Genomic DNA, 12428 nt, shown 5'->3' with positions numbered 1-12428 from the left:
ATCAGGCAGCTAAAATATTGTTATGATAAAGAAATGGCTCTTTCATTTCATGAAGAAAGGGCAACAATTTGGGATTTAAGGTTTGTTTTTAATCTAGAATAAATTGAAATTGAAGTTCAGTAGAAATCCTTATGTTTTTATGTTTAAAATTCATCTCCTAAATATCCCTAAATTTCCCTTCTTAGGTCTCCTGAATTGAATTGTATCAAAAGTACTAATTCTTTAACTAGCATTGTACGAATTCTTGACTATGATAGTGCACAATGGCATGAAATAGAATAACCTGAGCAAAATTGTCCTTGAATGTCCTTAGAAGGAGAGAATCATGATTTTCTGAAGACTTTATTCATAGCTTCTTTCACATCCTTATTCCTCAGGCTGTAGATCATGGGATTCAGCATGGGGAACACCACAGTGTAAAATGTAGAAACGATTTTGTCCGTCATGAAAGAATTCCTAGATCGGGAATGAGTGTAAATGTAGAGAATGGAGCCATAGTACAAGGTGACAGAGGTCAGGTGGGAGGAGCATGTAGAGAAGGCTTTGAGGCGGCCCTGGGTGGAGCGGATCCTCAGGATGGTGGTGATGATGAAGAGGTAGGAGGCGAGGATGAGCACACAGGGGGTAATGACATTGGAGGCCAGGCAGAAGAAAAGCACAGCCTGGAAGCCATCTTTCCTCCCACAGGCCAATTTCAGTAATGGAAACAAATCACAGAAAAAGTCATCAATGACGTTGACTCCACAGAAGTTAATGGAAAATGTTCTTTCAGTGGCGATGGAACAGTTAAAAAAGCCACCAAGGTATGAGGCCATTACCAAAAATGCACACAGCTTTACGGACATAGCCTGTGAGTAAAGCAGCGGCTTAGAGATGGCCACATAGCGGTCATAAGCCATGGCAGCCAGCAGGTAACACTCAGTATACGCCAGCCCACCTGAGAAGAGGAACTGAGCTACACAGCCAGCAAAGGAGATGCTTTTATCCTCAGAGATGCAGATCACCAGGATTTTGGGAGTGTAGACAGAGGAATACCAGAGATCCAGAAAAGACAGATTCCCAATGAAAAAATACATGGGTGTGTGCAGCCGGGAGTCATTGCAGATCAGCACCATGAGGGTGATATTTCCTACCACGGTCACAGAGTACACAGCCAGGAATACCACAAAGAGGACGTGCTGCGTCACGGGGTCTGTGCTGAAGCCCAGCAGGATGAACTCTGTCACCGTGTGGTTGCTCCTCTCCATGGCTCTAGGGAATGTCACCTGGGAGGGGAGAAGAGGAGAGTTCAGCCTGAATCACTGTGCTGAAGTAATAAATGCTTCCTCAGTGTAACATAGTACTGTTGCCAGACAGCCGAGTCTGGGGAGGTCCCTCCCTGCTCACTTAGGTGAACCTATAAGCTGAATGGGGGAGGGTTCCTGACTCTGAACGAAGGAGAATTCTGTAGCAGATGGATGAGTGTAGGTAAGAATGGAATTTCTTTAAGCAGGAGTAACAAGGGATGGCAGTTGCCTTGCAGGTGGCTGAGAACAGGTAAGTATAGAGGGGATGTTTGCTGAACTCCTCCTCAGCCTAGGGTAGATTCCCTTGCCAACACCTAAAGCCAGGGTAATCCAGAGTCCCATGTCTGCTTGTATCTGTATGGCATGGGGACTAGCCCCTACTGCCCCATGATTTGGGAGAGCCAGGGAGCATGGAATGGAGTGAGATTTTGTTCCAAGAACTTTTAAGAAAAAGTGTTTTTTCAGGCAGTCTATGAGGACAGATCATGCAGCTGCAGTGCTGTCCAGGTTACCCAGGTTACAGGAACTTTCAGGTGCAAATCAAAGCTCTCAGGAGCCCCTCTCTACTTATCAGAAGTAAGGCAGAGACAGAGTGAAGACTTTGAATTAGAATGAAATAGCGGATACAACAGAGACAGTACTGGAAGAGCGCCAAGGCAAGACTTAATAAGTGGGGCAGTGTGAAGGCCTCATTGAAAAGTATGCACTTAAAAGGAGGGCTTTGGGCCTGCAATGGCAATAAGTACATACCTTTCAATAATCATCCCAAATGTAAATGGACTGAATGCACCAATCAAAAGACACAGAGTAATGGAATGGATAAAAAAGCAAGAACCATCCATTTGCTGCTTACAAGAGACTCACCTAAAACCCAAAGACATACACAGACTTAAAGTCAAGGGATGGAAAAAGATATTTCATGCAAACAACAGAGGGAAAAAAGCAGGTGTTGCAATACTAGTATCAGACAAAATAGACTTCAAAATAAAGAAAGTAACAAAAGATAAAGAAGGACATTACATAATGATAAAGGGTTCAGTCCAACAATAGGGTGTAACCATTATAAATATATATATACCCAATACAGGAGCACCAACATATGTGAAACAAATACTAATAGAATTAAAGGAGGAAATAGAATGCAATGCATTCATTCTGGGAGACTTCAACACACCACTCACTCCAAAGGACAGATCCACCAGACAGAATATAAGTACGGACACAGAGGCACTGAACAACACACTAGAACAGATGGACCTAATAGACATCTGCAGAACTCTACATCAAAAAGCAACAGGATACACAATCTTCTCAAGTGCACATGGAACATTCTCCAGAATAGACCACATACTAGGCCACAAAAAAGCCTCAGTAAATTCCAAAAGATTGAAATCCTACCAACCAACTTTTCAGACCACAAAGGCATAAAACTAGAAATAAATTGCACAAGGAAAGCAAAATGGCTCACAAACACATGGAGGCTTAACAACACGTTCTTAAATAATCAATGGATCAATGACCAAATCAAAATGGAGATCCAGCAATATATGGAAACAAACTACAACAACAACACAAAGCCCCAACTACTGTGGGATATAGCAAAAGCAGTCTTAAGAGGAAAGTATACAGCAATCCAGGCATATTTAAAGAAGGAAGAACAATCCCAAATGAATGGTCTAATGTCACAATTATCAAAATTGGAAAAAGAAGAACAAATGACGCCTAAGGTCAGCAGAAGGTGGGACATAATAAAGATCAGAAAAGAAATAAATAAAATTGAGAAGAATAAAACAATAGCAAAAATCAATGAAACCATGAGCTGGTTCTTTGAGAAAATAAACAAAATAGATCAGCCTCTAGCCAGACTTATTAAGAGGAAAAGAGAGCCAACACAAATCAACAGTATCAGAAACAAGAAAGGAAAAATCACGACGGACCCACAGAAATACAAAGAATTAGTAGAGAATACTATGAAAACCTATATGCTAACAAGCTGGGAAACCTAGGAGAAGTGGACAACTTCCTAGAAAAATACAACCTTCCAAGACTGACCCAGAAAGAAGCAGAAAATCTAAACAGACCAATTACCAGCAATGAAATTGAAGCGGTAATCAAAAATCTACCAAAGAACAAAACCCCCAGGCCAGATGGATTTACCTCGGAATTTTATCAGACACACAGAGAAGACATAATACCCATTCTCCTTAAAGTTTTCCAAAAAATAGAAGAGGAGGGAATACTCCCAAACTCATTCTATGAAGCCAACATTACCCTAATACCAAAACCAGGCAAAGACCCCACCAAAAGAGAAAACTACAGACCAATATCCCTGATGAACGTAGATGCAAAAATACCCAACAAAATATTAGCAAACCATATTCAAAAATACAACAAAAGGATCATACACCATGACCAAGTGGGATTCATCCCAGGAATGCAAGGATGGTACAACATTCGAAAGTCCATCAACATCATCCACCACATCAACAAAAAGAAAGACAAAATGCACATGATCATCTCCATAGATGCTGAAAAAGCATTCGACAAAATTCAACATCCATTCATGATAAAAAATCTCAACAAAATGGATATAGAGGGCAAGTACCTCAACATAATAAAGGCCATATATGATAAACCCACAGCTAACATCATACTGAACAGCGAGAAGCTGAAAGCTTTTCCTCTGCGATTGGGAACAAGACAGGGATGCCCACTCTTCCCACTGTTATTCAACATAGTACTGGAGGTCCTAGCCATGGCAATTAGCAAAACAAAGAAATTCAAGGAATCCAGATTGGGAAAGAAAAAGTTAAACTGTCACTATTTGCAGATGACATGATATTGTACATAAAAAACCCTAAAGACTCCACTCTGAAACTACTAGAGCTAATATCGGAATTCAGCAAAGTTGCCGGATACAAAATTAATACACAGAAATCTGTGGCTTTCCTATACAAGAAACAATGAACCAACAGAAAGAGAAATCAGGAAGACAATTCCATTCACAATAGCATCAAAAAGAATAAAATACCTAGGAATAAACCTAACCAAGGAAGTGAAAGACCTATACCCTGAAAACTATAAGACACTCTTAAGAGAAATTAAAGAGGACACTAACAAATGGAAACTCAACCCATGCTCCTGGCTAGGAAGAATTAATATCATCAAAATGAGCTTCCTGCCCAAAGCAATATACAGCTTCGATGCAATCCCTATCAAACTACCAACAGCATTCTTCAATGAACTGGAGCAAATAGTTCAAAAATTCATATGGAAACACCAAAGACTCCAAATAGCTAAAGCAATCTTGAGAAGGAAGAATTAAGTGGGCGGAATCTCACTCTCCAACTTCAAGCTCTACTACAAAGCCACAGTAATCAAGACAATTTGGTACTGGCACAAGAACAGAGCCACAGACCAATGGAACAGAATAGAGACTCCAAACATTAACCCAAACATATATGGTCAACTAATATTTGATAAAGGGGCCATGGACATACAATGGGGAAATGACAGTCTCTTCAACAGATGGTGCTGGCAAAACTAGACAGCTACATTGAAGAGAATGAAACTGGATCACTGTCTAAACCCATACACAAAAGTAAATTCAAAATGGATCAAAGACTTCAATGTAAGTCATGTAACCATAAAACTCTTAGAAAAAAACATAGGCAAAAATCTCTTAGATGTAAACATGAGTGACCTCTTCTTGAACATATCTCCCCAGGCAAGGGAAACAAACACAAAAATTAACAAATGGGACTATATCAAGCTGAAAAGCTTCTGTACAGCAAAGGACACCATCAATAGAACAAAAAGGTATCCTCCAGTATGGGAGAATATATTCGAAAATGACAGATCCGATAAAGGGTTGACATCCAAAATATATAAAGAGCTCACACACCTCAACAAACAAAAAGCAAATAACCCAATTAAAAAATAGGCAGAGGAGCTGAATAGACAGTTCTCTAAAGAAGAAATTCAGATGGCCAACAGACACATGAAATGATGCTCCACATCACTTGTCATCAGAGAAATGCAAATTAAAACCACAATGAGATATCATCTTACAGCAGTAAGGATGGTTACCACCCAAAAGACAAACAACAATAAATGTTGTCGAGGTTGTGGAGAAAGGGGAACCCTCCTACACCGCTAGTGGGAATGTAAATTAGTTCAACCATTGTGGAAAGCAGTATGGAGGTTCCTCAAAATGCTCAAAATAGAAATACCATTTGACCGAGGAATTCCACTTCTAGGAATTTACCCCAAGAATGCAGCACTCCAGTTTGAAAAAGACAGATGCACCCCTATGTTTATCGCTGCACTATTTACAATAGCCGAGATTTGGAAGCAACCTAAATGTCCATCACTAGATGAATGGCTAAAGAAGAGGTGGTACATATACACAATGGAATATTACACAGCCATAAGTAAAAAACAGATCCTACCATTCGCAACAACATGGATTGAGCTAGAGGGTATCATGCTCAGTGAAATAAGCCAGGCGGAGAAAGACAAGTACCAAATGATTTCACTCATATGTGGAGTATAAGAACACAGCAAAACTGAAGGAACAAAACAGTAGCAGAAGCACAGAACCCAAGAATGGACTAATAGTTACCAAAGGGAAAGGAACTGGGGAGGATAGGTGGGAAGGGAGGGATAAGGGCAGGAAAAAAAGAAAGGGGGCATTACGATTAGCATGTATAGTGTGGGGGGGCACGGGGAGGGCTGTGTAACACAGAGAAGACATGTAGTGATTTTACAGCATCTTACTATGTTGGTGGACAGTGACTGTGAACGGGGAAGTGGGCGGGACTTGGTGAAGGGGGAGTCTAGTAAACATAATGTCCTTCATGTAATTGTAGATTAATGATACCAAAATAAAATTTTAAAAAGGAGGGCTTTGGGCAACCTCAGAGATGAGGTGCCCTGAATTGCACAGTTTTCTGTCTTTTAAGTCTTGCACAATTGGGGCAAAGGGCAGCAGGGAGAGTGAGGCTTAGTAAGCTTGACATGTGGTCTCATGAGATTTATCTCCAGTGAAGGACACTGTTCTTGTCCACAGTCAGTCCTCCAGATAATTCTGTAAGATAAACTAAACACAAGGAATTTATTGAACTGGTTATTCTCTAATATAGTGGCTACCCTCAAACTGGGGGGACATATCATTTAGGACTAGCTCCTCTGTCCTAAGATAGGTTGTTGGCTGCTTACTAAAGAATTTATAAGGGAAAAATAATAGAAAGCAAGAAACGAAGGAAGGAAGGAAGGAAGGAAGGAAGGAAGGAAGGAAGGAAGGAAGGAAGGAAGGAAGGAAGGAAGGAAGGAAGGAAGGAAGGAAGGAAAAGAAAAAAAAAGAATGTATGAGGAATCTTACCTCCTAACTCCCTCGTTTTTAAAATGGAAATTTAGCCTTAAGATTGGGTTTCTCCCTTTCTTACAATACTGTTTACGTCTTGTCATTTTTCTTATAGGTAGGAAAAGTTAATCATGATGCTCGTCTCCTGTCCTTTCCTAATTCAATACCACTAGTAAATCTTCAAGTCTAGAATCCAACAGTATAAGTGTATATTTTCAAAAAAGATTTCATTTGCAGCAATCTATTTACCTTACAATTATATGTTTCTAAAAGATACTTAGGCACATGAAAGATTCCAAGAGTGTCCTTGACCAAATGTAAACTCAAATCATGCAGGACCAAACTGAACGTGGCTAGGAGCTGTCTACAGACGGCAACTAGAGGAGAAGTGTGTATACAGAAGCAGGAGCAAAGCTAAGAAATAATTTGATTATCAACAACTTAAGTGGTTGCTAATTTGGGAATGCCTGGTTGGCTGTTTTGATTGGTAATTCTTAGGTTTCATTAACTGGGATTCATTGACGCTAGCTTAGGTTTTGTAAGCTTATGCAGGCTACCAAAGTATGAAAACCAGCTCAGTCTAATGGTCTCCTTGTTAATGACTTTAACAATATTGAATTACAAATTAAGGGTTGATTACTTATTTTTTCTTTCAGAAATGCTTGTTCATCTAAAGGAAGTAAAGATTTACAATTTCTATCTCCTTGTTCCTTTGTCTACTTCAAAATGTCCATTTGTTCTTTACTTTTTTTGCTAAATGTATTTCTTCTCAGCTGAAATTTTTACTAGTGTATATCTGGAATAGTGAAATTTACCATTTTTAAGATATTTTTTAATGACTAAATGTTAATACTTCAGTTATTTCTCGTACTGGGACACCCTACAGCCAGTATATATTCATTCATATCTCATAACAATGCCGATACACACAGGAAAATACTCAGGAGAGGAAAAGAAAAAAACTTGACATAGTTCGTATACACAAGTTTTAAGAAAAAAAATATACTAAAAAATGGAATACAATGATGGGAATACAAAGTTGCCAAGACTACTATTAAAAAAAGAAACAACAACAATAAATGGACACATTGTTCTTCCCCCTCCCACACACACCCAAGACGACAAACAGAGCCTGAATTACAGCTACAACCTATACCAGAAATGTGACATTTTGGGGGCCAATTTGAAATTACATGATAGCACCAGTGAGGGAATCTGCATGATGGACATCCTGCTGGTTCCTCCCCTAAAGGAAGATGTCCGGGCTTCCAAATGTCCATTCTTTTCTTTTGTTCATGACTTCCTTGCCCTCGTCCCTTGTCTACACACAGCTCCCATTCTGAACAGCATCTCTGGGTAGCTGTCTACTTGCTCTTCAGATACTGCCCATTCAGGAAGAGCTTAACAAAGCCAAGTAGAACTCACCTTTGCTGGTTGCATTTTGTTTTTTTTATCACTGTGCTCCTTCCCATCTGCTTTTGCTGTAAAACATGGATCACTTCAATGTGTGTTTTATAGTAGTTTACTCGTTATTTTGAGATATTTTGGCTGTTTGTTTCCAATGGAACACTTCATACAGTAGCGACCAAGAGCAGGCTGTTGTGTGTGACATGCAGGTATTTGGTGGTGAAAACTATAAATGGGCAAAAGACCCAAGGAGATGCTTTAACTTCCCCAGACCACAACCTGTAAGAAGCATTTCCATGGAGGAACTACTCCAACAGGAGGGCTATCACCACAGATGACTGCATTATAATGTAACCCAGGGGTGATTGGCAGGCAGGGATGCCACAAAGCAAAGCTTGTTTGTTAACATTTCAATCTGTGCCCCTTGCATGTCTCTGACTCAGAAAGTATTTTGTTACGACACATTTATTCTTTTCATACTCCTGAGAATCACATCCATTTCCCTTTGAACCTCAGACCCTGAGCCCTTCTCCTTCGTTCAGGATGACATTTATATCTCATTCTCCCTGTCTCTGGAATCTATCTATGCATTCCCCATATACACATAATTTAGTTTGATTTTTTTCTCCTTTAATCTGTCTCATGTCAATTTGATTCCTAACCCAGCAGAAGAATCTTAGTGGTAGTGGATAGTGCTTCCTCCCCAACAACACAAACTGAGAACAGTTTTGTGCTGGACAAAATCGGTGATAAAAGGGATCCAGGAGCACTACTGAGATAGAGAAAGGAAATGGGACAAGGGTCATATCACTGTAAAGTGTATTTACTCTGCAAAAGTGCCCAGCTTGTTCTTTAACTTAGTCTATGTGCTGTACTTCCTCTTTTTCCAGACCCTAAATTAATTAAGTAACTTTGTACCCAGGAAGAGGCAGACCTCCAGAGCGTAACTCTGTCCACTTGGGAAAAGAAGGCAGAGATCCGTATCAAGCAGTCACCTAAGTATCCCTATTCTTAGGACAAAACTTCAGAGGAATTGTTGACCACCTGCTTGCCTCATTCCTCGTGCCTACGCCTACAACAGAGACCCTGTAAACCCAAACATAAACCCTAAGTGCACCTCGTTTCAGGGTTGCCCACACTCCCATCTGAGTTTGCACAGTTTACCAAATAACAGTCTTGCTGTATAAGCCAACTTCACTTTGTCTCTAAACTCTTTTTCATGATAAAGACAAAACTTGCCAAACTCCACCTCTGGTGCTAAGTGTTTCACTTTGCTATTTCTTTTCATTCAGCTTTCTAGTCTTAGCACAGTCCTTTTCTCTCTCTCCATTTTATTTCATACCAGTAGGGATGTGGACATGATCTCACTCACCCAGTGCACTGCAGCCTTCCCAAATCCTGGAGAGGTAGGGATGTAATTCGCACACACTGAAGACTGAGTGGACCCTGGGTGTCTGGTGTCCCTGGTTTTAGGACTTGATAAAGGGTTTGCCCTGTGCTGTCAGCAGTTCAATGAACGTCCACTTTCTCCCTCTGCTCTTCCTTGCTCTCTGTTGCATGCACAGCTGCTGACATTAGCTTCTACTCTTGCTTTAATGAGTTCCTTTCTTGCCGGCTCTTGGTCAACCTGATCACAAATTCTTTCCCAGTTTAGTAGAGAGCCCTCCATGTCCTGGCGGAATTTCATCTACTGTGTGGGGAGAAACCTCCCCAGACGTGGTAGCCTCACAGCACCGTGAGGGGCTTCGTGTGGGAAGAAGTTTCAAATTCCTAACCTCAATCTTAAACTCAATATCTTCTGATCTGATTAGTCCCTTGTTCTCATCATGATACCAGAATATGATTACTTATTAAATAATGGCTGAAAATGTTAAATATTATATTCTGAGTCAAGTACTGTATTTAGTATTTCACAGTCATCATGATATACATACATGCAACATCCTTCATGGATATTTTTAAAGAATAAAACAATAATTTTGCTGATGACCAAACTGAGATTTAATAAGTAGCTGCTATTTATGTAATTTGTTCGTAGTACTGTCTTCCATCAGAGTCCTGGTACTTAAGCATTATATCACCTCCTTTCACATTTGGTGTTAAGTAAAACAATGCTTGTGAGCTCCATGGAGAGTCTCTATTTATTTTAACACCTTTCCTAAAACGAATGGCAAAATGCTGAGAAATTCACATGGTATTACAGGTAAGTACCTTGTACATGTGGGCCACGTAAATGCTTTTAAGTAGCACCTAAATTAACTTGTGGCAGAGTCTTGGATTTCTTAGTCTTACTACCAACCCTGAGATAGAGAAGGAACATTGCTCACCTCTCCCAGGACAAGGACACTGACCTGAAATTCACACTCCCTCCCAGCAAAGGGCCTCACCTTGGATCCAGACAACTTATACCTGCTCAGGCTCCCCAGAGCATTTCCTCCTTTGAACCCCAAAGGTGTTCAGTTCAAAGCTCTGAAAGTGTCTAAAAGGCAATTAACCAAAAATCGTGTTAACTTAATGCAGGAGAATCTTATTTTATTTTGAAAAATTGCAAAACAAACTTCCCAGGAACTTTAATTATCAAACAACTCTATGGAATAAATACTGCAGTTCTTATTATCAAAAACAAAAAACAAAAAAGAGCTCACCACACACAATTAATTTGCCTCAGATAAAATCAGAAGTAAGTGCAGTCAGGAATTAAGCTCAAAACATGCTGATTGTAAAATTCATATTCTTCCCCTTCTCCCAAGTGTACTTCAAAGAGGCATAATCTTTGTGTATCTATTCAACATTGATTACAGTTCTTTAAACAGTAGAATCCCTTGTCCAGAGTGTCTTTACTGGTTAATTTTCTAACAAATATTTTCACTCTACTTTTAACCATTTTTAGCTCATTTCCCAATTTTTAAATAACAAGAAGGTCATCATATTGCCCAATGGCCCTAAAAGCAATTCTTCAAGCTGCTCCTTTATGATGATGATAATATTTCTTGAGCGCTTTGTATGTGCCAGGCTCTCTGCTGAGTGTTTTAAAGACTCATCCCATTTTAACCTTCACAATTATCTTGTGAATGGGATGAGTATACCCATTTTACAGATGAGCTGAATCATAAAAATGTCTTGCAAATGAGCTGAGACTTACATTGCTCAAGGTCATAAACTGTGAGGTTTGAAGGACAAAGATTCAAAAGCAGATCCCTCAGAGCTCATCATCTGTCCCCAAATCTGCATATCGCTGTAACATTTAATGTGTCCTAGACACTCTGCCAGGCACCTTGGACAAGAGAGAAAACTAAGGCATGGGGAACGACCTCAAGAAGGGAGTGGTTTACTGGGAGAAACCACACCTTTGTGAACACTGTGATAGGTTATGACAGGATTCCCTATGTACTTGCTGGCGGAAGGCAGGCCAGCGGGGAGAGCTTGTTAGGGGCCACGAGGGAAGCGCTGTGTCTGCCCTGAGAGGGCTTACACAGGAGGGAGACACATGCACGCGAGCCTGAAGGTGCCTGGGTAGTAAACAAGTGGGAGGAGGACCCTTTTGGAAAAGGAAAATAAACTACCGGTGCGGAGGTACTGACGCGGGAGATGGAATGAAGGGCGGAGGGACTGTCTCCAGCCGGTCGCGTCTGTCTGTAGTACAGAGATTATTGGTTGGAATGATGGTAGGTGAGATTGCACAGGGATTTTATGCCACACTCAGAATATTCTCAGAGATGATGGCTTGGCCTGGACCAGTGTTCACATGCTTGAGAGATCAGGGGCTGTGGCAAAAAGCATGATGCTGAGGGAAGGAACTGGCTTTGCCCGAATCTATTGTTCGCTGCAAGTCTGAGTAATGAGCCCTGAACACGCTAGTCCCCAGTCCTCCTAATAGTGCAGTGGGACTGCTGGGGATTGTAAGGAGAATCAGCAGGCTTGGCTGCGTCTACCCTCAATGCCTCTGAGTCCGCATTCTGTGATCTTTCTACGTAAGCAAATTCTTCATGCGACTTCTCCTGCCATGACATGAATCCCCCTTCATGTAGGTGTTCTTGCTGGTAGTCACCTCTTCAAATAACCCTTGAATTCCTGAGCATCATGCTGAAAACCACCTGTCCTCATGTAAGGGAGGCCAATAATCTGGTGAGAGGGGAACATAAATAGAAATGAGCAGCTTTGCAGTGCAGTGGGACATTTAATTCTCAGGGAACCTCTTCACTACAAAGGCCTACATCTCTCCATTTGAAGTCTGTACACTGATATGCACTCACATGTTTTATTTGTAGGTCAAAATTCATTTAATTTAAAATATTTGCAATTGCTTTTCATTCTGCTTAAAACGTCTTTTTACTTTCTTTAGTTGCTCAAAAATGTACCACCATCTCACA

At 40.5% G+C, this 12428-nt stretch overlaps 1 protein-coding gene across 1 annotated transcript; it reads right to left on the bottom strand.

Moving 5' to 3' along the window:
• Positions 1 to 323: 323 nt before the first annotated feature.
• On the bottom strand, positions 324 to 1247 carry LOC118908012 (olfactory receptor 9G1-like). Its single transcript, XM_036877079.2, has one exon. The coding sequence runs from the start codon at positions 1245 to 1247 to the stop codon at positions 324 to 326; it is 924 nt and encodes a 307-aa protein (XP_036732974.2).
• Between the last annotated feature and the right edge of the window lie 11181 nt (positions 1248 to 12428).

This window comes from Manis pentadactyla, chromosome 9, assembly GCF_030020395.1.
Source record: "Manis pentadactyla isolate mManPen7 chromosome 9, mManPen7.hap1, whole genome shotgun sequence".
NCBI lineage: Eukaryota > Metazoa > Chordata > Mammalia > Pholidota > Manidae > Manis > Manis pentadactyla.
The sequence above is the reverse complement of the archived record's forward strand: the minus strand, read 5'-3'. Positions and strand labels throughout refer to the sequence as shown.

What these genes read in the sequence shown, in the direction of transcription:
- LOC118908012 (XM_036877079.2), bottom strand. Translation starts at nt 1,247, where the DNA reads ATGGAGAGGAGCAACCACACGGTGACAGAGTTCATCCTGCTGGGCTTC.